Source organism: Chiloscyllium plagiosum, chromosome 4 (genome assembly GCF_004010195.1).
Source record: "Chiloscyllium plagiosum isolate BGI_BamShark_2017 chromosome 4, ASM401019v2, whole genome shotgun sequence".
NCBI classification, from domain to species: domain Eukaryota; kingdom Metazoa; phylum Chordata; class Chondrichthyes; order Orectolobiformes; family Hemiscylliidae; genus Chiloscyllium; species Chiloscyllium plagiosum.
In genome coordinates, this window is record NC_057713.1 from 129865696 (window position 1) to 129893099 (window position 27404).

Sequence of the window (27404 nt, forward strand, 5' to 3'; positions counted from 1 at the left end):
TTGAAGAAGTAACAAAGAGGATTGATGAGGGCAGAGCAATGGACGTGAGCTATATGGACTTCAGTAAGGCGTTCAAAAAGTTCCTCATGGTAGACTGATTAGCAAGGTTAGATATCACAGAATACAGGGAGAACTAGCAATTTGGATACAGAACTGGCTCGAAGGTAGAAGACAGAGGGTGGTGGTTGCTTTTCAGATTGAAGGCCTGTGACCATTGGAGTGCCGCAAGGATTGGTGCTGGATCCACTACTTTTCATCATTTATTTAAATTATTTGGATGTGTACACAGGAGCTATAGTTACTAAGTTTGTAGATGATAACAAAATTGGAGGTGTAATGGACAGTGAAGAAGATTACCTCGGATTACAACAGGATCTTGAGTAGTAGTGCACAAGTGGCAGTTGGAGGCAAAACAGTTTTTAAAGCTTCTCTTATTTTAGTTGAAGGACAGTGTGTTGGATCATTAATACTGCTTGTTATTTTGGGAAGCAATGTCATGATGCCTGAATTACTTTCAGCTTGATTTCAAAACACGGTTGTGGCCTTTTCCCCATAGATTTACGGAGTGAGTGTGAGTTGGTTTATATTTTAAATCAACCTTGCTCCCCCCGTGTCATGCCTGTGTGTTGATCCTTTGAAGTTTATTTTCTCTTTGTTTAAAAGAAGCTACAAGCTTATTGAGTGGCCATTTTTGCTTGAAGCTTTGTTGTCCTTGAGTGGAGGTGTGTGTGTGTGTGTGTGTGAGAGGGACTTAGAATGTTAAGGGCAGAGCCAGGCTGTGTGGGAGGGGGAATAACTAAAGGCTGTGGGATCTGTGCAGTTCATGGCCTCGCTGTTACCTTAGACATGGGATTGATAGAGAGAACCACAGAATAACACTAGAGACCAGGCTCCATTCTTTATCAGCTTCTAAGTATTGCCTACAGCAACCAGCATCACCCAGACAGCTTTAACAACCCCCCTCCTCCTCTATCTAACTACAGGCTGGTTGGGATAACTCCACCCCTCCGTTACTGGGGGAGGCTGGAGACCGGTTCTCTCTCTCTCTCTGTGTGTGTGGAGTGTGTGTCAGGCTGCGGTTCCAGTCGCGGAAGGAGTGGGGAGGTGGGGGGGTGGGAATGGAGCCTGGGTCTGCTGCCTCACCGTCTCCCCCAGCCTGTAGCTGCTGCCGTCCCGGGGGAGAGGGCAACCGGCGAGGATGAGGGGCTGAGAGAGGGAGAGGGAGTGGGAGTGCAGCTCACACACAGACACACATACAGAGAGAGAGAGGGAGAGAGACAGAGGGCCATGTGCCTGCACCGGCTGGCATTGTCCCCCGGACTCTCAGAGACCCAGGCACCTCATCCCTGCTGCCGGGCTCCTGCCTGAGATGCCCTTGCCCAGAGACAGGGGCACTGCCTGATTCCAGCACCCCCCCACCACCATCACCCTTTGGGATTGGAGATGGATTCCAGCTCCTTGCTGAAAGACAGAGGCCGGGACAAGAGGCACGGGGAGCATTTCAAGTGTAAAAGTTTGCCCAGCCTGAGCGGTTCGTGCCTGGGCGGCAGGGAGCCGGAGCTCAGTCCGACCAAGAGCAACTCCATCGCCGCCTTCTCCTGCTCCTCGGCGGCGGTGGTACCCGGGAAGCCGGTGCCCGGTGCCCGGTGCAAGGGCCTGGCGAGCTCGGTGCTAGGTGACTCCCGGTGCTTCCTGCTGTGCATGTGCTGCCTGACCTTCATCCAGTCGCTGATGGTGTCCGGCTACCTCAGCAGTGTCATCACCACCATGGAGAGGAGGTACAACCTGAAGAGCTCCGAGTCCGGCCTCCTGGTCAGCTGCTTCGACATCGGCAGCTTGCTGGTGGTGGTCTTCATCAGTTACTTCGGGGGCCGGGGTCACAGACCCCGCTGGCTGGCCGCCGGCGGCCTCCTGATCGCGCTGGGGGCTGCCCTCTTCAGCCTGCCCCACTTCATCTCCCCCCAGTACCAGATCCAGGAGCTGAACACCTCCTCCTCCAACCAGGGGCTGTGCAGCAGCAGCGGCGCCACCAACAACAACAACAACAACAACAACACCGAGGGCTGTATCACCAAGGACTCCTCCAGCCACCACCACTCGCTCTACGTGACCTTGTTCGTCTGTGCCCAGTTCCTCATCGGTGTGGGCTCGACCCCCATCTACACCCTGGGCCCCACTTACCTGGACGACAATGTGAAAACAGAGAACGCCTCTCTATACTTGGGTAAGCCCGGCCTGTCAATGTGTTGTGGGAGGGTGGGGTTTGGGGGTGTAACCTGCCCTTCAACTTGGAGCTAAACTTGATTTTCCCAAAAAGAAAATCTGAGTTTGGGTTGTGGTTCCTGGTTGGTAGAGTTTAAGGGTCAGCATGGAGTTGGTCAGAAGTGATGGGATACCAGGTGATAGTCCAACAGGTTTATTTGAAATCGCAAGCTTTCAGAGCGCTGGTAGATTTTAAGGAGCAACATAGAGTTGGTCAGAAGCCACACCACACCAGGTGATAGTCCAACAGGTTTATTTGGAAGCACTAGCTTTCATAGCGCTGATCCTTCATCAGGTGGTTTCAGAGCGCTGGTAGAGTTTAAGGGGCAACTTAGAGTTGGTCAGAAGTAACAGGACACTAGATGATAGTCCAAGGTTTATTTGAAATCACAAGCTTTCGGACAAACCTGTTGGAGTATAACCTGATGCCATGTGACTTCTGATCTCATCCACCCGAATCCAACTCTGGCACCTCCACATCATTGGCAGTCACAAAGATGTACAGCATCTGAAACTGACCCTACAGTCCAAATCATCTATGTTGACCAGTTATCCTAAATTAATCTAGTCCCATTTGCCAGTATTTGGCCCATGTCCCTCCAAACCCTCCCTATTCATATACCCATCCAGATGCCTTTTAAATGCTGTAATTTTACCAGCCTACACCACTTCCTCTGGCATACACACACCATCCTCTGCATGAAAACATTACCCTTTAGGTCCCTTTTGAATCTTTCCCTTCTCACCTTAAACCTATGTCCTCTAGTTTTGGACTCCCTTACCCTGGGAAAAAGACCTTGTCTATTTACCCTATCTATGCCCCTCATGATTCAATAAAACTCTATCTGGTTACCCCTCAACCTCCGATGCTTCTACTCAAATTTTGCTTTCTGGCATTGCTGTGGAGATTTATTGTATCTAGTATTTCAATGTTTTAATAACCTGAATGAAATTAGATCAGAAATTGTACTCCAGTTGCTTTATTAATCACGGTCAGATGAACTGCACACGTTTATGTGATGTTAGAATGTTACAATGATGATTTGAATTGTTTCCAGTTGTGCATTTTATCATAGCTTTGAAATGTTGGCATCACTGTTATGACTGCAAAGACTGGAAATTTGGATGGTTTAAGAAAATGTTACCACAAATGCAATTTAGCTCAAAAGATGTTCTTTGATTACCAAAATAACATACTAGCCACTACAGTTTGTAACACAAAATGAGTTTTGCCAACACAATGCCAATGATTTTCAAACAAAAATATCGTAATAATTATTGACTCTGATGTTTTGACAATTACCCGATATATAACACAAATGTGGCCTTGACTGTGCAGTAATAGCCATAGGATTTTGCTTCACACTAAAATATTCTCCATAATTACTATAACACTGGGGAACATTTATTTGTGAATGATACAGTGTATTCTATTAGTGTTTGCAGAAAATTAAAAATGAATACAGAAAGGTAGTCCATTGATATTATTAATGACTCATTTCATTTACCAAGTAGTTTCATCATGTAACACCCGAGTGCATGGGAATGGGAAAGGATATCCTAAACTGTTCCTGTGCACTATCTGGCATAAAGTACACAAGTGCTTTGGGGACAGATGCTATCCACTTTCTTAGATGGACAAAGAAATGTGATTTGAGAAGTCTTTTTTTAAAAAAATGGTTAGGAAAATTAAAAGAAAAATAGATTGGCAGTAATTTATAGTTTTAGTGCATGCATTTCAAGCATTGCCACTTATAACTTTACCTCGGACAGAACTTCAAAGGTCTAATTACCAAACACCATGCAAAGAATTTGTGAGACTGGTGGAGGATTGCCTTCAATTCTGTCTGCTTGTCAGAGCAAATGTGTCATCAGTGATAAATGTAACATTAGCCCCGTCAAAACCATTTGTGAGATCTTTTTAATAATAGATGCTTTCTTTAAAATTCAAACTTCATCGCTTCCATATTCTATGATTAATTTTCACAGGGAGATTGTTGAATTGCTTTCCCTTTCACAGGTATAACACATTCAGTTGCTGGACTATATTGATGTGAACTGCTTTCTGTCCTTGATGCAGACTGCCAACAGGAAATACAAAAATAGATATTATCCTCTTATACAGGTCAGGGAAATCCAACTGGTAGGACTTTCAAACATCACAGCAAGAACACATGTCATGCTAAACTCAATATGGTATATGTAGTATGGCTTTGTTGCAAAGCCCTAACTCTTAAAGATACCTAATTCCTCACAGTTTGTGAACTTATGCAACCAAGAGTTGTATGTTTTGTACTACGTAACTATTGATAACAGTGAAATAAATCAACAATTTTCATGCTGTTGGCAGAAACAGTGAAGCCACAATGAGGTGAAGTTCACACCATAATACAGATTTCCCTTTCTTAAAGCTGCAGTTATTTTTATTTCAGCCCAATTTGCATCATAATTTCCCACTTTGCTTCTAACAACGTTACAGAAAAAACCTCCACCATTCTTCTCGTAGCTGTCAAACATCAAAACGTTCTTTCCTCTCTGTGAGAGACTGAACAGCTGCAGGTGTAAGTCTTTGTGAAACATTGATGCTCATAACAGCTGAGAAATGTCTTAAGCCTGAATGATCAAAGTCATTCAATTTAATAACCATGACTCAGAGAGTCCTAGATTGTTTTGAGTGTAGATTGTCCAACATTGAAGCTGCCTTAGTGCCCTGTGAAATGGCTCTCACAGTACTAATTGTAAAATAATTCACAGAAATTATTTTTACACATTAGCAGAACACTTAGCAAAATGTAGATCCTAGAAAAAGGCATTCATGAAAGCAGCTTGAATTTGCAGTAGAAACTATGTTTATTTTGGAATTAAGACATACATTATAGGCAATAATGATTACAACTCAGTCAAGAAGCAAATTGTACTGCCTAGATAAACATTAAATGCATTTTGTAGTCACTGCAACTAAACTCTTAATAAAGCACAGAAATATGAAAGCATCTTTGTTGGACATGAATATAGAGAAAAATGAATGATAACTATCAGGATGTTGAAGAATTTTGAGTTTTTGATATTCAGTGGTATACTGTGATTCAGTGAATGCCTAACTGAGCAATATTTGTACACACTTTCTTCAGTATTATTTTCACATGTGCAATATCAAGTGCATCGGTTCTGAAACTATTTTTGGTTACTGTTGAATGCAAGGGCTGGAAATGGGCTTTTACAATCTGATCCACTTCAAAGGATGACAATAACAATAGTAGATTTGTTTATGAATTGATTAAAATGAAAAAAAAATTGCAAAGAATGACCTATGATAGAGGGGCCAACATGAAATAAACCTGGAAAATACTTCAGCAATCAGATGTAGAACTTGTATTCAACTCAAAAAAGATTTTGATAAGAAGTGTTGAGAAAGAAAAATGCATTGGCAGGTATTTTCCAGATTAAATTCCATTTAAGTATTTGAAATAAAATCAGAAGAGATAGATGTAGTTGTATTTACCAGCCAGAAAGAATCAATGAGAAAGACTGGTGTTTATAAATTGCTCAAGTCTCCATCCAAAATAATGAGGAGAGGATCGTGACTCTGACATCCCGAGTAGCTAATTGACAGTGTCCAAGGTCTTAGAGAGCTTTGAGAAGATTTGTAGCTCAGGTTGTGGTTCTGGATGTAGGTTTGCTCGCACTGCTCAGGGGGTAGTAGATGGGTTCTAACTCGATGTGTTTGTTGATAGAGTTCTGGTTGGAATGCCATGCTTCTAGGAATTCTCGTGCATGTCTCTGTTTGGCCAACATCAGGAAAGAACCTTCCAGCTCAGCGAGCAAACCTACATCCAGTGTCCAAGGTCCTGGACAGGAAAAGACCAATTGTGCTGAAACCCTCCCTTGACTGGAAGCTATCTCCTTTGATTCGACTGAAGACTGTTGAGAGCCATGACAAGCTACCTGGCTTTGTGTCTGCACTAAGTTGTAAGGCAGAAGATCAGTGCTGTGAACCCGGTATCTCTGGCTGAAGGGTAAGGTGCAAAAAGGCAAGGCAGGGATGCTGCGAGCATGCAGGTTGGCTCAAAGTGAATAGCTGCTAACAGAGCAAGCGGGCAGCGTGGACATGTAGCCAGGTCCAGTCCATGAGTTGGGTAACTTCCCCTGCACTATGCTCTCACTGCAGCATTGCATTGATAGTTACTGGTGAAGCATGGCAGTGTGGAAGTGGATGAGAGATGTCCCATGAATATTCATCGACACCAGCACCTGATGGATGCCAATGTCTGTGGATGTGAGGTGCATGTGGTTGGCGCCTATGAAGTGTGCCCTGAGATATAGGTGCATGATGTCCAACACAGAGGATCTTTGCAGCTATCTGTGAGCTGAAGTTGCTAGGTATGACTCAAATGTCGATAATTCTTGGCATCTAATTTGCTTATGGTGGGTGACAGGATAGGAAGCTGCATCTTAATAAGGTGAGTTCTGCAGTTAATAAGCAGTTAATGAGCAATAATACTCCTTAATAGGTAACTGTCCAGTCAGAAACTCACCTTGTTACCCGAACTTTGTTAAAAGACACAGCAAGTTGTTCTCAATGTCGTGAAAGAGGAGTTAGGCCTCACTGGACTTCTCATGTGATTTTGCCACACTTCCTGCTTTACCACACATTTCACAGGCCCTTGTACGATTCCACACTATGAAGTAACCTCTTTTAGGATCCACCTCCTCCACTGTCCCAGGCAGTGCATTCTAAATACTAACAACTTCTCCTCATTTCACTCCCAGCTCTCTTGTTGACAATCTTGAAATTGTGACCCCCTAGTTACTGACATACCAACTAGTGGAAACAGAATATCCTTCTTTACACTCTCAAAAATTGTTCATAATTTTGGACACCTCAATAGGTCATCTCGTAAGCTTCTCTGCTCCGAGGAGAGTAAACACAATTTCTCTAATCCTTCCTTGTATCTAAAATTCCTCATTCCTGGTATCATTCTGATAAAGCTCCTTGGCACTCTCTCTAGGGCTTTCAAATCTGTCCTTAAAGAACTGACCCCAATACTCCAGATGTGGTCTGACCAATGGTTTGTCAAGGCGTAGGCATTACTTCCTTGCTTGTATATCCTATGCCTCTGTTTAGAAGTCCCAAAATCCTATGAACCTACTTAACAACAGTTTCAACTTGTCTGGCCACATTCAGAGAATCATGCTTGTGAACCCCCGAGTGCCTTTGCTCTTGTATCCCCCTTTATTGCCTCTCAGTGTTTCTTCTAACAAAATGAATTACCTCACATTTCTCTGTATTGATATTCATCTGCCAGATATCAGCTCATTTGATAACTTGTCAATATCTCTCTGAAGTCGCTCAACATGATCCTCACAATTCACTATTCTCCCTAGCTTAGCATCATCTGCAAGTTTAGAATTTTGCCCTCAACACGCATCTCCAAATCCTTCATATGAAACGGAAAAAGCGAGGGTCCCAAGTCCATTCCCTGAGGACCACTGCTTTCAATGTGTCTCCTGTCTGAGAAACACCATCAATATCTACCCTCTGTTTCCTATCTTTTATTTAGCTTCGAATCAATGCTACCAAGGAACTATCAATCTCAAATATTTCTAATTTATTGAGCAGCATGCCATGTGGCATCTGATCAAGTGCTTTCTGAAAGTCCAAGTATACCACATCCACAGCATTATCCTCATCGACTGCTTGTGTCACTCCATCAAAGAACACAATTAAATTTGTCAGACATGACCTATCTTTGACAAAGCTACATGAACTGTCACGTCTTAATTTAGATTTCTTTAAGTGTATATTTACCTTATCTCAAATTGTGGCCTCTATCAGTTTTCTCAGTATTGATGTCAAGCTGACAGGTCTGTCATTTCCTGGGTTATCCTTTGCCCCTTTCTGAAACAACAGTGCTACATTTGCAATCCTCCAGTCCCTGGGACTAATCTTGTGGCCAGAGCTTGGAAAATTTCTGTCAATGGTTCTGCAATTTGCTCCCATACCTCTCTCAGTAATCTTGGATGCACCCCATCTGGGCCTTGGGACTTTGGTACCTAGAGCACTGCCAGCTTTTACAGCACCTCTTTCTGTTTTGTTCGATCACTATCGTACTCAGTTGCTCAACTCCCACATTTTCATCTTGGCCATTTTCTAATTTGCTAAAGACAGAAGCAAAGTACTCATTTAGTACCTCTGCCATACCCCTTGCTTCGTTGAGTGGCTTATCCTGCGAGTTCCTCATGGAGCATGCTCTATCCTTTGCTAATCTTTTACTATTAATATGTTTGAAGAACATCTTACTATTTACCATCCTTTTCTCATGCATCCTCTTAACCTTCCTTATTCCACCCTTAGCTTCTCTCCTGCATTTTTTTAGATTAGATTAGATTACATATTTGAGATATACTTCCTGATTTCTACCTTGTCCTGTCAACCTGTTGCTAGGAGGCTGCATCCAGGGAACAGAACTGTCCTACTTCTGACTGGGCCTAAAGGTTGACTGGAAAATCCTCACTGCATCCAGGAATTGGTCTCAAGTGACCGATTAATGATGTGAATGTGCTTTTGAGTAGCTGCTGAGAATCACCATTAGGTGCTGCACACTCCACAGCTTTGGCAAATTAGCCAATCCACCAAGTCACCTTCAGGAGAAGATATTGAGGTGGAAAGCCATGAAGAATGGTGGGACGCAAAGTATCGCGAGGAGGAGCAAGGTTCAAACCAGAGGGTGTGGAGTGCTGAGGGAGAAAGTATGTTGATAGTTCAGCACTCTACTCTCCATCCACACACCTCAATTATAGCGTAATGCTACTCAAGGGGCCCTCTTATGTCACAGTGATAGTGTCCCTATCTCTTGACCAGGAGCCACCGGCTCATGTTCCACCAGCTTCAGAGGTTGTAATAACATCACTGAACACGTTGATGAGAAAATGTCTAGGCATTGTATACAAAGGAAGATTGGAGGGTCTCATGACATGGTGGTAGTGTCCCTACTGCTGACTCAGGAGGCCTTAGTTCAACTTCCACCAGCTGCAGCAGTGTGTTATGGAGCAGGCTAGACCTCCTCAACATATTTAAAGAAAGTAGCCTCGACCCTAACTTTTTTTTATTTTAATTGCAGATGTGAGGTGGGAATTCCCAGTGTAACACAACTGGTGAAACCACTTGGCTTTAAGCAAAACAGAATTTATTTACAGTTGAAACACGAACAAAAGAAAGCGACGCTTAACTATTGGAAAACCTAACCGAACTGATACAGTAACTGTTACTAATTAACTGTTTCAATATGATAACATCAATTAGACACACCCCTTGGCAAAAGAGGTCAATTCAAACACAGATTCTTATGGGCAGGAGGGAATAACATCCAAAGACAGACTTCAGTAGAAAAATAGAAGAATCCTTTACTGAAGCTTGCAACTCCTCTGGACTGACAAATCTTGTGACTGCTACAGCTAAAACAAACTAGAAAAGAAACAGACCTGGGAGAACTGGCCACTCCCTTCCATTGTTAAACTAGACACTTATGCAGTCAAAAAGTGTGGTGCTGAAAAAGCACAGCAGTCAGGCAGCATCCGAGGAGCAGGAGAGTCGATATTTTGGGCGTTAGTCCTTCATCAGCTTTGGGGTGGCCGTGTGGTTGGACGGTCCCAAGGCAGAAGATGAGGCGTTCTTCCTCCAGGTGTTGGGTGGCTAGGATTTGGCGGTGGAGGAGGACCAGGACTTGTATGTCCTTGGTGGAGTGGGAGGGGGAGTTGAAGTGTCGGCCACAGGCTGGTTGAGTTGTTTGGTGCATTTATCCCAGAGATGTTCTCTGAAATATTCCGCAAGTTGGCATCCTGTCTCCCCAAATTAGAGGAGACCACATCAAGAGGAATGGACACAGTAGGTGAGATGTTTGGATGTGCAGGAAAATCTCTGCTGGATGTGAAAGTTTGAGTTATATAGAAAGGCTGGATAGGCTGGGACATTTTCACTGGAGTGTAGGAGGTTGAGAGGCGACCTGATAGAAGTTTATAAAATAATGAGGGGTATAGATAGAGTTAATGGTAGTTATCTTTTCTTTAGAATGGGAGATTTTAAGATTAGAAGGCACATTTTTAAGGTGAGAGGAGCAAGATTTGAAAAAGACATTAGAGGCAAATTTGTTACACAGCAGGTGGTTCGCATGTAGAATGAACTTCCAGAGGAAGTGGTGGATGTGGATACACTTACAATGTTTAAAAGACATTTGGATAAGTACATGAATAGGAAAGATTTGGAGGGATATGGGCAGATGGAACTAGTTTAGTTTGGCATGATGGTCAGCATAGACTGGTTGGACCTAAGGTTCTGTTTCCATTCTGTATGACTCTATGACTCTGTGACTCTATGAAAGACTCTTATGAAAGGAGTGGCTATCCAGTAACCATTTCAGACATCCCGGAAACAAGTTTAAAAGATTATCTTTGGTAAGGGGAGAATAACCTCTGAACAAAGGCTCAAACTTTGGGTTGGGAAGGATGGAGGGAAAAGGAACATAAAGAGTCCTTTTACAAAGGGTGCTGCTACAGAGCAACTGCACTCCCATGAGGCACAGTTACAATAACAAAGGCAATTAAATTAATTTATATCAGGCCACAACATCAAGAACATCACTGAGCAGATTTATAGTCATAGAAGGACAATTTAAAAGATTTAGAGGACAGAGTCTGACAGAAAAAGATGGCTAGAAGAATTTTAAGACCGTGATAAGATCAGGAGTTGCATAATGATCGAGTTAGTGGAAAGATTTATTAAGGCCGCAGCCTTAGAAGGTTGTTTGAAAAATTGGGGAGAGTGAGACACATTGTGTTTCAGGCCATGAGATAGTAGTTTAATGGTAATGTTCTTGGACTAGCAATTCCAAAAATTCAAATGCCACAATGGCAAGTAACGGAATTAAATTCAATTAATAAATCTGCATTATAAAGTTGGCCTTAGTAAAGGCAGCCATGAAACTGTCATCTGTTGTTGTAAAAACCCAATGGGTCACTAAATGTCCTTAACGAAAAGGAATGTTCATCCTTTCCTGGTCTGCCTGCACATGACTCCAGGTTTGCAGTAATGTGGTTGATTCTCAATTGCCCTCTGAAATAGCTTAGCAGGGCAGTCTGTGTCAAGAGCAATTTGGGACTGACCTAGATACCATCGACATCCACATCCTACGAAGAAAAAGAGAATAAAAAAACGATAAAGGTGGGTAAACATCCATTTTTCCCATAGATAACTGGAAAAACTCCAGGTGGGCAGCTGAAAGTTGGAAAAACGCATTGTGCCCAGAATAGGTAGAAAGCCATTTTAATTGCAACGTCAGCAGAAAATCCTCCAGCAAGCAGTACAGAGGTACAATATTGCTATTTAGCAGATTTTAAAGCCTAAAAGAAAGGAAACATAATGGCATTACCATAGTATAGAATTTAAAGTTTTATTTGAAGAAGAGTACAATATTGTTGTTGTAAGACAGAACTTAAAAATTGAAAGAGACTTTAAAATAACAGACTGCAGCCAACGCTGAGCCACTAAAACTTTAATAACAGTACTAATAATCATTGCCAGCGCTGTGTAACAAAAAAAGTCTAGCAAGAACAAAGAGTGTGTAGCTATGATAAAATAATGCTACACTTTTAAATCTATAGGTCACTTCCAGAAGATGTGCAGAAGTAGGACCCAGTTTCACAGCAGCTTACTCACTCAAAGATGTTAATCATATCAAACCTCCACCGCGGGAAATGGGACCAGAGACATTCCTAACCAAAATTAATGATTCAATTGACCTGCATTTGATAGAACTTGCTGATGTCAATGGACAGCTCATAAATTTTAAGTATGATACATTAATGGGTGTCAATGCCCTATCAAAGCCAGAAGTCACATGAAATCAGATTATAGTTCAACGATGGTATTTGAAATCACAAGCTTTGAGAGCGCTTCTCCTTCATCAGGTGAAATGGAGGGAAGCACACAGGCACAGAATGCAGAACAACCTCGAATGTCTGAACGAGATGAGCAGGGAGTATTTTGTTCTGATAACTGTGAGTTCAGATAACAGATTGTTCGGATAATGGATTTTTACGGGACCTTGAGATCTTGTTTGGATAATCTGAATTTCGGATAGTTGATGTTCGGATAGTCGAAGTTGTTCTGTATATAGGCAGGGAGATCATTGCAAGACAATTCTAGATTCTTAAGAGTGTCAAATGATGATACAAATGGTGTGAGTGGAATGTCAACAAACTGAATAACAAGTCTTTGCAGGTGATCAGAAGTGTCAACAGTGTGAGTAAAGCGTCAACAGCTGAATAGCAAGTGAAGGGATGACCTATAATCTGATGAATTAAGGCAGAGAGATAATTACAAACAATCAAAACTGAGATCGTGCGAGTGACAAAACTGATTCCACCCTAAACATGTTAAAGAAGCCATCCCTTACGGCCAAGTCCTGTATATATACAGGATCTGCTCAGACGCAAAGGAACATGATGGACACCTACAGATGTTAAAAGACACCCCCATAAGAATGAGACACGTTGCTGAACTCATGGATCGCCAGTTCTGACCTGCCACAGCAAAAAACAATAATGACCTCCTCAGAAGAGAGACATGGGATAGGACTGATAGAGTACCCTTCGTCGTCCTGTACTTCCCGGGAGCAGAGAAACTGCACTATATTCTTTGCAGTCATGATTCGGAGATGCCGGTGTTGGACTGGGGTGTACAAAGTTAAAAATCACACAACACCAGGTTATAGTCCAACAGGTTTAATTGGAAGCACACTAGGTTTCGGAGCGATGCTCCTTCATCAGGTGATTGTGGAGGGCTCGATCGTAACACAGAATTTATAGCAAAAGTTTGCAGTGTGATGTAACTGAAATTATACATTGAAGAATTGATTGTCTGTTAAGCCTTTCTTTGCAGCCTTCGACATGTCACTGATGATGACGAACATCTTTACAAGAATTGTGAAAATAATTTTCATTCCTAACATCACCAAAGTGCCTTCCAAGGAGAATAACTAGCTTAGTTTGCCATAAAAAACAAATACCGAAAGCAAGAATGAAAAGTGAAACCTCATTGCTCATTGACCAATCAGCAGCTGAAGTTGTTCAGACAGTAAAATAGTCCAGTGGATAAATAGCTACAATGATTTGACTTTGCTGGACAGTAAACCAATGCAAGTTCAAGAGCAACATTTCACAGAAGGATTTTCAGTACCAATGACAAAGAAAATGATAAGGGAGCTACAGTTCCCTAGTATCATGGCTAGAGTTGTGAAAAAGCACTAGGAAGGTTTCCACAGCAGTTGAATGAGCTTGATCAGCTGACTCAGCAAGTTGAAGTAAAGACTTTACATCAACGCAGATGTATCAACAGATGGAGATGAACTGCATACAATTTCATGGATCCCAGGCTAACATCTCACAATCTAATATGCTTTCCAAAATTCAGATTATCTGTCCCATGAAAACTGGTGATTATTCATTATTGTTTACAATTAACAAGGGTCAAATGTCAATATACGACTTGTAAATATAATGAACCAACGCCTTCCTACGGACATGGGGATGCCAAGACATAACCTCTGAATATAATACTTGTAGCATTCAATGGTTCATCTCTGGATCCGTAAAGACCACTCCCCTGCTCTTGCCTATGACTCCATTGAAATCTGTCCCTATGCTTCCCAACAAGTAGAATATGGGAAATAATTATCTAGTTGTCACTGGATCCCTGAGAAGTAACTTTATGAACCCTTTGATTGGTTAGAGTTTCTGGCCTTACTGAATGTCAGTGTGTAGAAGACTGAGAGGTGGCTGGATAGAAGATTATAATATAATGAGGTGTATAGATAGAGTTGATGGTAATTGTCTTTTACATAAGATCGAGGAATTGCAAAACTAGGGGGCACATTTTCAAGGTGAGAGGGGAGACATTTAAAAAAGACACGAGGGGCAAATATTTTTACACAGAGGGTGGTTCGTGTGTGGAATGAACTTCCTGGGAAAGTGGTGGATATGGGTACAATTACAGTGTTTTAAAACATTTGGATGGACACATGAATAGGAAAGGTTTGGGGGGAATATGGGCCAGGAGCAGGTAGGTGGGACTTGATTAGTTTGGGATGAATTTCAACATGGACTAGTTGGACTGAAGGGTCTGTTTCCATGCTGTATGACTCTGAGTTGATGGAGGCCTGTAACTCAATGAAAAACTGGATCATCTTCTCATGCTAACTTTTGATGAGATGATTGGCAGGCGAGTCGTTGAGCTTTCTCAGTGCGGGGTGGGGGGTGGTGGTGGTGGCACGTTAGTCACCCACACTTAAAAGGAGGGTAAAATTCCACCTATAGTAATATTTTATTGATGTTTCTTGCTTGCCACATTCAGTGCCCCTCATAATCAATGTAACAGTGCAAAATGCTATATTTGGAGAGTGGCTGGATAGTTAGGCAATTCAGTCTTGTGAACAATCGCAACTGCTGTTCCTTACTCAGTGCACATGCATACTGGCACCAGGTGGAGCCATGGGTCATTTTTTATCTTTCTCTAATATAGGCATGGAGGTTAATTGCAGCACATCTACAATCTCACACGGTTATGCTCAGACTGTGGTCAAATCTCCACTCTTCCTTGCCTATATGGCTCAGCTGCCCAGATTTACTCACTGATAAACATCTTCTCAGATGAAATGGTCATAGCACCTCAGGGGAGATCAATCATGGTGGGTTGTACCTGGAAGGATAGTGGCAACTGGAAAATGCTAATTGCTGTGGGGCTATTAGTCACAATCATAAACTTATGACTTCAATCCTTGCTCCCCCCATGGATAGGATCTGAGGGGGAAATGGAATCCAGTGCTAATATCAGCCTTGCCAAAATCAAACACACTTAATTACTTTTCATAATTTCAAAGCATAAACAGCAGTGGCTTTTTGGATTGTGATTTCTCCTTGAAAACTGCATAATCTTAATTATTCTGGTGTTCAAACCAACAGTAATTGTTTTAATATTTCTCTGCACATTCTCTAACACTGCCATCCATTGCAAAATTGACTTTTGCCTTGGCACTCAGGACACCTGAAATTAGCTTAGCCACTCTCAGAATACACACTGCCATGGAGTATTTAGCTGTGCATTCTGATAGTTCAGGGAATAGAATTATGAAACACAGGCATAGCGCCTGAAAGACATTAGGATTTTTCTTTCATTGGGGGTTTTTGGCTCCTCTGGGCTGGGGTGCAGAGCTATCAAAATGCCTTTAAGTGAAAGCTGGACTTCACTATCGTAAAAATTCCTGTGACATGCACTAGGAACACCAAGGATTCTTGGCCTTCCTGATGAAAGGCTTTTGCCCAAAATGTCAATTTTCCTGCTCCTCGGATGCTGCCTGACTTGCTGTGCTTTCCCAGCACCACTCAAATCTTGACTCTGATCTCTAGCATCTGCAGTCCTCACTTTCGCCCAGGAATACCAAGTCATATTCTGTGCAAGAAAAAACTCTGTGTGTCTTTGCATTAGTTGTTAACAAACTACTTTGACTTCTAAGATGTTTGATCATTCCAACACATTCCAACACATTGGAAAACTAATAGATTTAGATGCAACGGTACCATCAGACTCTGCCTCATTTTATTTTCCATTGAAGGCCTAATTGAACTGGTATAAAACTGGCATTCCACCTGATCTGATCAATTTCCTAACTGGGTAGGTGTGGCGAAGTCAGGGACATTGTTCCAAATGGGCCTATGCTATAACTAGAGCTTGCCAGAACTGAAGAGACCTCAAAAAGATAAGTTTTTTAAAATTACTTGTGTGAAGAGTACATATGTATGCACCTCTGAGCCCACTGGAAAATAATCTGGGATAAATAAGTTAAACAAAGAACTGCAAATTCTGGAAATCTGAAGCAAAAACAGAAATTGCTAGAGAAACTCAATGCGTCTGGTAGCATCTGTGGAGAGAAAGCAAAGTTAATGTTTCAAGTCCAGTGAGTTTTATTCAAGTTCTGAAATAATCTGGGCTGTTACCATTCAGGGCTGTACCCATTATATTCAATCCACGCTAAATTCAACACCCCCGCAAGCTGCCTTGATATCCAGCTGATGTTTTTGAGTCCAGATAGACTTGAAACGTTAGCTTGATCTCTCTCCATGGATGCTGCCTGAATGATTGTGATTTCCAGCATTTGTTGTTTTTAATATAGATTCCAGCATCAGCTGTAATTTACTCCTGTCTTGATATCCACTTTGTAGCAATTACAACAAGGTCAGCCTGGTTGTCCTCATAGCTAAGATTCCCTACAGTATGGAAACAGACCCTTTGGCCCAACAGGTCCACACCAACCGTCTGAAGAGCAACCCACCCAGACCCATTTCCCAACCCTATATTTACCCCTGACTAATGCACCTAACACGCTGGACAATTTAACATGGCCAATCCACTTGACCTGCACATCTTTGGATTGTGGGAGAAAATTGGAGCACCTGAAGGAAATCCATGCAACATGGGGGAATGTGAAAACTCCACACAGACAGTCACCCAAGGTGGGACTCGAATCCGGGTCCCTGGTGCTGTGAGGCAGCAGTGCTAACCACTGAGCCACCGTGCCCGCCCATGAATATGAGTTCCTGATTGGGGCTGTTAATCTGGTCCAGTCAGGGAGCCCTGGCTGACAGATATCAATAATGTCGAAGGTTCTGTTCACTCAGAGAGCTGGCTCTGAAGGAGCCAGGCCAGTATCTCCAGGGTGTAAGTAGAGGATGACTTGGTGACGAGATACCAGCTCCTGTTGAGTTATTTCACACTCTTGGGCTACTTGACAGTGAATCAGTGAGCTGTGGCAGGCTGCAACTTGAATAAGTGAAGCCTGGGCTTTAACAGTGGCTGCTCACTGCTGAAACTCTGCTCTGCCTACAAGGTAAAATTGACTGTCATCATTCAGTTTTTCTGCTTTCATGGATTGAAACCAGGCTCGATGCTGGTGCATGGTTGTTGCATTCTCTTGGAGAGACATTCCTACTGACTGACTGGATGTCAACATTCGAGTGTAATGCCTGTGCACCCAGGTGCTGTAGTCTGTGTACAAACTGTTCAAGCTGCCAACTGGCAGCTGGCACTGCACAGCAATTTTAAATCAACACAAGGCTGTCTTTCTTATGGGTGTGGCAAGACTGGCACAAAAAATACAACTACGTGGGTGTGGAATTTCAGTCCTTTGTTTCATGCAGTCAGCTAAAACATTAAATGGGTCAAAGCATTTTCTAAAATAATAAGCCAATATTGCATACATATGAAGAGGTAAACAAGGGAGCTCTGATTAGGTGACTAAAAGTTGTGAGGGAGGGGATGAACTAAAGCCTGAATGAGGGCATTAAGGGGTCCATTATTTGAAGGTCCTGGGAAAGACATAGAATGCCAGTTCCCTGTGAGTGTGTTTGACATCACATCTGAACCCAAATCCATCGTCCAATTAAATGGACTTCTAGCATGGCTCACTGAATGGTGCAGTGGGAACACTATACTGATAAATAATTCCATCTCTATTTGCCAATTTGAGACCATTTCTAGAAACGCTCTGTCCGCCAACTTAGTAACAATAATTCAACAACATTTCTGTAACAACAGCATTGATATAGTACCTTTATGTAATAAATGTGATGTTACTACATGGAGTAAGATCGATGATAAGAATAGTAGGAAATTTCATATAGACAATCAGACAGGTTGTAAAGAAAGGGACGTAAATTTGATTGCTTTATAAGTAGGTGTGGGGATTGTGATGCACACTCTGTCCTGACCTGTTCAGTGTAATCTAAGTGGCACATCAACTGCCTGTGGCCTGCTGACTATTTATTATGCTTTGTGTGTGCAGCCAGCTCTTCTTGCAGTGTTCATTGGCAATGTGTGTCAGCGTGGACCCCCTTCACATTATTGTCAGGCTGTACTCAAGAGTTTAGCGGGAACTGTTGAGTAGGAGTTGTGTTGTGGCTGAACTGGCAATGCAGAATCTGCAGTGAAGAATGGCTGACTGTGGAAGAGTGTGGAATTTGCATTGGAGGTCTTAGTGGAGAAGGTGGAAACAAAGAGAGATTCCCTCTATCTCCAGAGGACAGGTGTCTCTTCAGATACACATTGAGAAGACTGTGGGAAACAGATCTCTATAGAGATCAATGGAGTTCTGCCCTAGGGACCTGAACATGGTAACACAAGAGGTTTTATGATCTCAGATGAGGTAGCAAGGTCAGTAACTAATTCTTTAAATTCTATATCTGATGGAATTGGACCAATTGTCTCACATACTGCTCAAATCACCACATCCCCATCACTGACCTACAAGTCATCGCTATCTATCAGGTCTAAAACCTGGCATTCATGTGCTTCATTTCATCTCACACATTTAGCACTGTTTGCAAGCTACACACTCCCAGCATACTCATTCTGCCAGCTACTCGGGCATGAAAGCAGTACCAATCAGACATATGGCATACAACTCCCTGACACACTTTCCTCTCTCCCTCCTGCAGTTGAAGATGATGTAAAGCTGGAGAAACAGAACATGCTGGTGGGGTGGAGGTACATCTGCATATTGCAAACCGCCCCTGGAGGAGATGGTACTGTTTATTCTTTGAAAGGTCATTGCTGAGGCAGTGGACAGCGAAGAGGCTGAAGCTATTGAAGATAGTAATGTCTTCAAACATAGATTTCCTTCTCATGTCCCAATTCTTCCTAATCCCATAGTCTTATGAATCTAAAAGTATAACTTTGTATTTCTTCGTTGCTCATCTTCCCTCATCTCAACCCACCCATAGCACTATTTGTAGTTCTAGATATCAAAAACTGCAGCCTGGTCAAGCGTTGGAGAATAAGCAAGAGGACAGTGATGAAGACCCACCATCACTTGACTTCACAGGAGCAGCCATCAGCTCAGATGCTGCATGGAATTGAAGAAAGCTTTGAGGTGGGATTAGCATGAAAGGCTAGCACAAGTACTAGCTTGGTGGAGAACAAAGACCTACCCAAGGATCACTAGAGGACTCTGAAGATAATTTTGAATCAGGCTACAGAAGACAATGTACGGATATAAACACCCAAATGCTTGGTACACTGGAGAGTCTGTCAGGAAACCTATGTTCAGTGTCAGGCTGTCTAGAGAAGGAGTAATTCAGCACTAATTTGGTACAGGACTTTGCAGGATTCGGAACTAATCTTTTCCAACGTAGAATGGCGTTCACTTCCACCAATGCAGCCATGGAACCAACCATGATGTAGTTTTTGATACCTGTGTCTGAGCTACCATGCAATATGAGCAGTATCTCCCCATCCATAGAGCAGTACAGTAGAAATCTGACACAAATTCACAGTTCGTAGCCAGGGATGCTGAGACCACAGACATCACGACATGTGTAGAAGGATTTCCAGGCATCAAATTGCTCCAGATTTCTATCCCTTAATAAACATGCTTTCTAAAGACCTGCTCTAAAGTAATCTTCTCCTGAGATCCCTACCTTCTCCCTCCATCTGATCAACATGGATGAGTTGGACTGAATGGTCTGTTTCTGCTTTGTACATCTCTATGACTCCATGACCCTACTGGCAACTTATCTCTCTACTTTGTCCCAGTGATGCTGAAAGCAGAGGAAGTCCTATTTGGAAAGAAGTGATTTTGACCCAATGCTTTAAGTTACTGTACCTCAGTGCTGTATTAAGTGGTGTATTTAAATAAAAAGTTGATGAGGTTGTGAAAATGCTTTAATACAGTAATTCTGGGGTGGATTTGCACTCTAGATTTAGAGTTGGACAGAAGGTGTTCTCAAACACTGAGCTGTCATATCCTGGCCTATCCAAGTCATTGGATGTACAAATATAACTTTTCTTTGTTTTTATGAAAAGGGTAATTCAAGAATTCTGATAGTAGCATGTGATATAGCAGTTGTCATGTAGTAGGTGGCTACTGAGAACCAACTGTTCCAATTTATCAGCTCATAAACAAACTCATAAATTTCATAATGAAGCAACATTATAACTCTCCTAGCCACCTACACACAGCTCGCTATTTGACCCAACTCTTTATAACAGAATAGTCACAAATTCTTTGCTGCTATTTTATTGTTTCTAATTCTTAGCTTTAAAAAAGTTGGAAATAATCTGAAAGGCTGCATTTTATTCAATAAGAATTAGCAGAATGGTTGTATCATGCAAAAAGCAGATAATGATTAAATATCAGATTTTTTACAAAGACTGATGTAGCAAAGGATTTAGTTATAGTGATAGAGATGTACAGCATGGAAACAGACCCTTTGGTCCGGTTTTACATCCAACTCTTAATACTTAGATTTATGTACTTTTTAATGTATTTTATATAAATCCACAAAGAACCAAATAAATATATTTTTCTCTATTTATGATAATAAAGTGTAGAAAGGTGCAGATGTGTCCATGGGACTTGTCTTGAATAGTTTAGTTCATTATTGATGCTGTGGTATCATTCAGGGATATACAATTAGAGGGTTAGATTTTCCCAATGACTTTCCTGTTGCTCAGTGATTAAGTGCAATTCAAGTGTGTCATTAATCTGTATAGAACACAAAGGTCTCATGTTCATTCTGTATCCTGTACAACCTCACGGTCATGCAGGTTCAGCCTTGTGTCAACGGGAAACAACTTGAGGAGAAAAAGAAAGGTTTTTATAAAAAGGTAGCCAAAGGCCAAAGGCTACCTTTTTGGCTAGACTGTGACCAGTGAATGTAACTCCAGTTCTCCATTCAACAACTAAAGCATAGTTAATCTTCCTTCTGTTACCAATCTTCAGAGTATCCTTTTAGCTGCGTTGGGATATCTGGTCGGCATGGATGAGTTGGACTGAAGGGTCTGTTTCCGTGCTGTATATCTCTATGACTCTAAATCAAATCTGCCAAACCAATCCAATCAGCTAAGCCATCCTATATTCCATCTAAAAGTCAACCTGTTTTCCATGTGCCTTTGTCTGAGAGTTCTGATGTAGTTTATCAATTGATTGCAGCTCAGCTGGCAGTAGTCTGCTGACTTTCAGTGCTGAGACTGCAAATAGCCTTGTAAAATGAGCATGAGTAGTTTTAGTCCTTGAAAACATGGTTTTGGATTGCACAATCTCAGCTTGCTAGCAGCAGTCAGAGCTGGCTGGTCAAGAGGTAACCAGTAAGGCTACCAGGGAGTAGTATTGATGGGAAGATGACTGCTGGCATTCTGAAGAGAGAGACAACATGTTTGTAGTTCGTGGAGTCACTGTCACTTTTCTGGGTTGGTATAATCGTAGAAATATGTTGCAGGGTGACTACTAGATGGATTTAACACTCTCCAAGCTCCATTGTTAGTATCACAAACATCATGGCATGGAAGTTTGTGGCATCCTGCTACTCGGATGCTGCCTGACCTGCTGTGCTTTTCCAGCATCTGCAGTCCTCACTTTCACCTCAACGTATGATCTGTCTAATGTGCATAACTTAGGCAAACACCCTGTTTGTACATTAATACCACAAGCTGTTATGGGCTTTTGCAGCAGCTGGAAGTCTGCAGTGAGGAAATTTTTAGTGAAGATCCATTCTTCACTGAGGTACAGTACTCCCTGAGTGCAAATGACCTTTCGTTAAGAACTCTTCCTCCACTTCTCCAACTCCTTCTTGTGACAGCTCTATTGTGACAGTCTTCCTGCTGTGCCATAGATTAAGGAGGATGAAATCTTCTGCATCCATTTCTGGCAGCAAGTGGATTTGTAGGATTTGTGAAGTTAGGACAAAGTCCTAGCATTCTCTGTAGACGCTAGCAATTTTAAACAACTGTGGACATCTTCAAACATTTCTTTAATCACAGCAAAAATAGTTGATGACCCCTTTAAATGACAATGGTCTTTCCTGTGTAGTTAGGAGATGGTGTTACCTGGAGCATGGAGCTCCAAAATGCTGGTGTTAATATCAAGTCAATGTATGATCCATTCCTGATGAAGGGCTCCTGCCCCAAATGTTGATTTTCCTGCTTCTCAGATGCTGCCTGACCTGCTGTGCTTTTCCAGCACCACTCTAATCTTGACTCTAATCTTCAGCATCTGCAGTCCTCACTTTCACCTCAATGTATGATCTGTCTACTGTGCATAACTTAGGTAAACACCCTGTTTGTACATTAATTCCCTCACCATTAGAGCAGCCACATGTTCATTACCAGGCATACGTGCATGTGCAATGAATGCTACTTTGAATTCAAAATGCATTGAGTACTATGGAGTTGTATTTCTCAACTGGAATATGTAAATGTTTACTAAAGCATTTTTAATGCCTTTTCATTGTCTCAAACTCTAGACAGATGATGCAGGCAAATCTTAATCCACTTCCCCATCAAATGGGTGCTCTTTAAGTTCTTGTAATTTAAACTAATTTAATATTGTCATTATTTTATAAATTATACTAAACACCATCTTTATCCAAAGATGTCAGGAATACTTTGAAGTGATCAACACTGAATGATGATAGCCTACTTGGGATATTAACTATTAAGGGTTTTAACTTTTGAAGAACATCAGCTGATTTTTAAATGTGCGGTTAGGTCACATAACAACTGTCTGTGTGGAGTTTGCACATTCTCCCTGTGTCTGCGTGGGTTTCCTCCGGGTGCTCCGGTTTCCTCCCACAGTCCAAAGATGTGCAAGTCAGGTGAATTGACCATGCAAAATTGCCCATAGTGTGAGGTGCATTAGTCAGAGGGAAATGGGTCTGGGTGGGTTACTCTTTAGAGGGTCAATGTGGACTTGTTGGGCCAAAAGGGCCTGTTTCCACATGGTAGGGAATCTAATCTAATGTGCTGCCCTGTAAACACATGCGGAATTTACCTTGGGGAAATTTGAATATAGAGTACAGGAGTTTATGGAACATAGAGCATAGATCAATAAATCACAGGAACAGGCCTTTCTGCCCACCATGTCTGTGCTGACCATGACGCCATTCTATACCAATCCCATCTGCCTCCACGTGATTTGTATCTCTGTATTCCCTATCTGTTCACATGTCTAAGTGCCTTTTAAACATTGCTATTGTATCTGCTTCTACCACCTTCTCTGCCAGTGCCTTCCAGGCATCTATCATCTTCTGTATATAAATTTCCCTTCTCACCGTAAACCTATACTTGTGGTTATTAAGTTAATAAGTGTTTAACCATCTGGGCTTCTGGGCTTATTACAGTTTACAGTTTTATGATTCCTTTATTTCTAGATAACTGACTTGATAGTTGCTGGACAGACCTTCAGTAATTAAGTAAAATTGAGTACTTATTTAAAGTGTACATTTCCATCAGAAGGATAGAATGCACCACGGAAATGCAACTTTCAAGGTATAATGAACTAACCAGGAGTATCGTACTGACTGGCTCTTCCTCTGTCTGCCTATACATCCATCTATTTACTTCTCTATATGACTATCTGCCATTCAAATAATTACTTTAAAATGCCAAGATAGGCTTCCTGAGGCAGAAGAAATGGGAAGGTTGGTGGGAAAAGGATTCTTTTTGTACATATTGACTTATATTCAACTTTTGTGTTAATTTATCCAGTTGCATTGCAAGTACTCACACAATTTGTTCATAGCAAAACTGACTAAACTCATCAAATTTATTTTCAGGGAGCATTGACTAAGCTTCATTCCCAGCATGGATTGTGAGTGGACAATAGAAGACTTGTTAGTGGTAATTTTTTTAACTGAAGGGATGGAGCAATAAGCTGAAGGGAGTTAAAGAGATTGTCAGAGAAGTGAGGCAACCGATGAGCTGGATTTAATCTGAAATATGTGATTATTTCTGCATTTATTTAGCAGAAGGCTTTCAGAGCAAAAGATAAGCAAATTGAAATTTAAAGTAAAACATTTTCAGATTGATCCCTGTAAAAGCAGCTTCTTAACTGAGGCTTGAATAAAGTGTCAAAGCACTTAGGTCTTTACAAACCGGTTAATTCTGGGACATTATGGAAGGGCCCCCACGTAACCAAAACAATTGGAATGTTAGTCAGAGAGTAGGATATGAGGTGAAAAGGGTGCTCAGGATGCATGTCAGACTATGGTTTTCAGTCGCTCTCCCATGTGTTGTGCACAACTTCCCTTTATTGCAGATTCTTCAATGCTCCCAAACTCCCATTATCTTCAGATTCTTCTCCCTCAGATATAAGCCCCACCTCCAGCTCTACCAGTCTCGAAACAGCCTTCTTCTCTCTCCTGGACCTTGGAATCACCCTCCCTGTGCTCCTGCATTCCTGGAGACAATGTACGTATCCATGTACATTGCTGTAAAAACATGTCACCTCACCTCAGTGTAGTCTGACTCTCTCATTGATTTCTTCTCTTTTCTAAACACCGATACCCTTTCCTTACTGTCCACCCTCATGGAATCTTACACTCTGCGTGTTGACAGATTCTATTAATTCCCTCTGCTGTGATCTTAGACTTTGGGAAGCCACCCCTCCTTACCCCACTACATGTTATTGCTGGTAGACATCCAGAAATCACTTAATAAATTAAGTCCCACAGCACCACTGCAGTCCCACTGAATCCAAGTTCCCCATAGCATTGCTATACTCAAGAAGATTTCCCAAACCTATCAAGGCTCAGTGGAGATCATAACTGCTGCTCTGATATTGCTGACAAAAATGGCATCAGTCCTGTGTTCTGCTGCATGTTTTTGCTGGGGCTGTGCACTGGCCTTTGTTGCTTGGAATGCCCTTCAGTGAGGTAGTCACTTTTCCTTCATTGTCATTTATGGACATCCCAGTACCGCCACTGATTTCCTTCTGAACCATGCAGTGCCCACTCCTTACCTAAACAATTTGTTCCACATTGACTGCATGCAAGTTAAGAGGAGGGACAATGTTATTGTCAAAACGTGTGGCGCTGGAAAAGCACAACCGGTCTGACAGCATCCGAGGAGCAGGAGAATTGACGTTTCGAGCATAAGCTCTTCATCAGGATGCTACCTGACTGGCTGTGCTTTTGTAGCACTACACTTTTTTGACTCTGATCTCCAGCATCTGCAGTTCTCACTTTCTCCTGAATGATGTTATTATTGACCATTTTCAACTGTCACTAATCTACCCTTTCCTGCCATTCTGTCACTTTCTTTATCTGTGTCTCTGTTATCCTGAATTATTGTAGGAAGGGAAAACAATGAAAAATGCAGTGCGTTTTCTTACCCCTTGAGTCCATCATGATTACCTCCCTGTGTGAATTTCAGAAATTAAACTTTAATTTTATTAAATAACATTGGCACTTTGTCTGCATAAATAAACTGGGTGCAGGATCTTCCATATCTCCTTCCTCTGTCAGAAATGCTGAGTTAGATCCTAGTGCACCAATTGCTTCCTCCTCCTGCTGAGGTGATAGATGAATGTCTACAGTTTCCTCTAGTTGCTTGTCATTCATGGGAATCATGCACCAATTTTCTCCACGTGAGAACAGAAAATATTTAACTTACAGGCATGCACAGTTTTCTTTGCATGACTGTTGAAGGGCTTGTGATGCTTCTGTGTTGGAGTTCCTGTAGAGAAAATGATGCCTTAAAGACCGTGCTTGCATTGCGGGATATTCCAGTGAACAATGTGATTGTTTCGTTTGAAAGAGTCTCTAGAGTTCATTGAATTCACAGGGTTATACCCTTGTGTTTTTGCTGCATCAAAAATCCAACTTTCAGTCTGAACAGATTAAAATCCCAATGAATGACAAACTGGTTGCACATGCTTTTGCTGAGCTTGTGGCCAACCAGTTCCTTCCTTTACTAGAAAACAGACTTGAGGTTGGAGAATCACTATCTCATTTCATATGATTCTAACAATTGTATCAAGGGTAAAAACAATGACTGCAGATGCTGGAAACCAGATTCTGGATTAGTGGTGCTGGAAAAGAACAGCAGTTCAGGCAGCATCCGAGGAGCAGTAAAATCGCTGTATTCCCAATGAAGGGCTTTTTGTCCGAAATGTCGATTTTACTGCTCCTCGGATGCTGCCTGAACTGCTGTGCTTTTCCAGCACCACTAATCCAGAAAATTGTATCAAGGGGTCTTTTTTCATCTACTCTCAGAGCCTATAGTTGCCTTGCTGTTGTACCTTGAGGCTGTAAGTAGAAATCCAAAATTGCTATTCAAACAAATTTGTACCTGTCCTATTGTTCTCATTCTGCAGCTTCAAATCTTGTGGTGATATTCTTTTTTTGATTTGATTTGGATTTGATTTATTATTGCCGCGTGTACCTAGTTATAGTGAAAAGTTTTGTTTTGCCTGCAGTACAGACAGATCATACCATACAAAGTGCATAAGCATAATAGAACAGACCAAGAATATAATAATACAACTGCAGAGAAGGTGTACAAAAAGCGAGGTCAACATTAAACTTGAAATTTAAGAGGTCATTCAGAAGTCTAATAACAGCGGGGAAGAAGCTGTTCTTGAATCTGTTGGTACGTGTGTTTAAGCTTTTATAAATACCGTCTGACAGAAGAGATTGGAGGAGAGTATAACTGGAGTGGGATTTTGGTTATGTTGGCTGCCTTCCCAAGACAGTGAAAAGTATGGATGAATGGAAGTGATTGATTGGGCTGTGTTCACAACTCTCTGTAGTTTCTTACAGTCCTGAGCAGAGCAGTTGCTGTACCAATCCATGATGCATCCGGATGAGATACTTTCTATGATACATCTATAAAAATTGTCAAGAATCTTTACGGACATGCTGGAAGTCCTTAGCCTCCTGAGGAAGTAGAAACGTTGCTGTACTTTTTTGAACGTCGCTTCAATGTGGGTGGTCCAGGACAGATTGTTGATGATCGTCACTCCCAGGAACTTGACCCTCTCGACCCTCTCCACCTCAGCTCCGATAATGTATACAGGGGCGTTTCCTCCGTCTTGCTTCCGGAAGTCAATGACCAGCTCTTTCATTTTGCTGATGCTGAGGGAGAGATTGTTATCGTTACACCATGTCATTAAGCACTCTATCTCTTTCCTGTATTCTGTCTCTTCATTGTTTGAGATCCTGCCTGTAACGGTGGTACAGGCCTCTGTCCGCACGCCTAACCCCGCCCCCACACCAATCTCCGTCCCCACGCCGAATCCCCCCCGATCTCCGTCCCCGCC

The 27404-nt window shown here is 42.0% G+C and overlaps 1 protein-coding gene across 2 annotated transcripts in view; it reads left to right on the top strand.

Moving 5' to 3' along the window:
• The first annotated feature begins 1085 nt into the window (after positions 1 to 1085).
• Positions 1086 to 27404, top strand: part of LOC122549421 (solute carrier organic anion transporter family member 5A1) — a 179261-nt gene continuing 152942 nt past the window's right edge. For both annotated transcript variants that reach the window (XM_043689227.1, XM_043689228.1), the window contains exon 1: positions 1086 to 2224. In XM_043689227.1, coding sequence (XP_043545162.1) covers positions 1444 to 2224 — 781 coding nt within the window. In that variant the 5' untranslated portion in view covers positions 1086 to 1443. The remainder of the gene's footprint in view (positions 2225 to 27404) is intronic.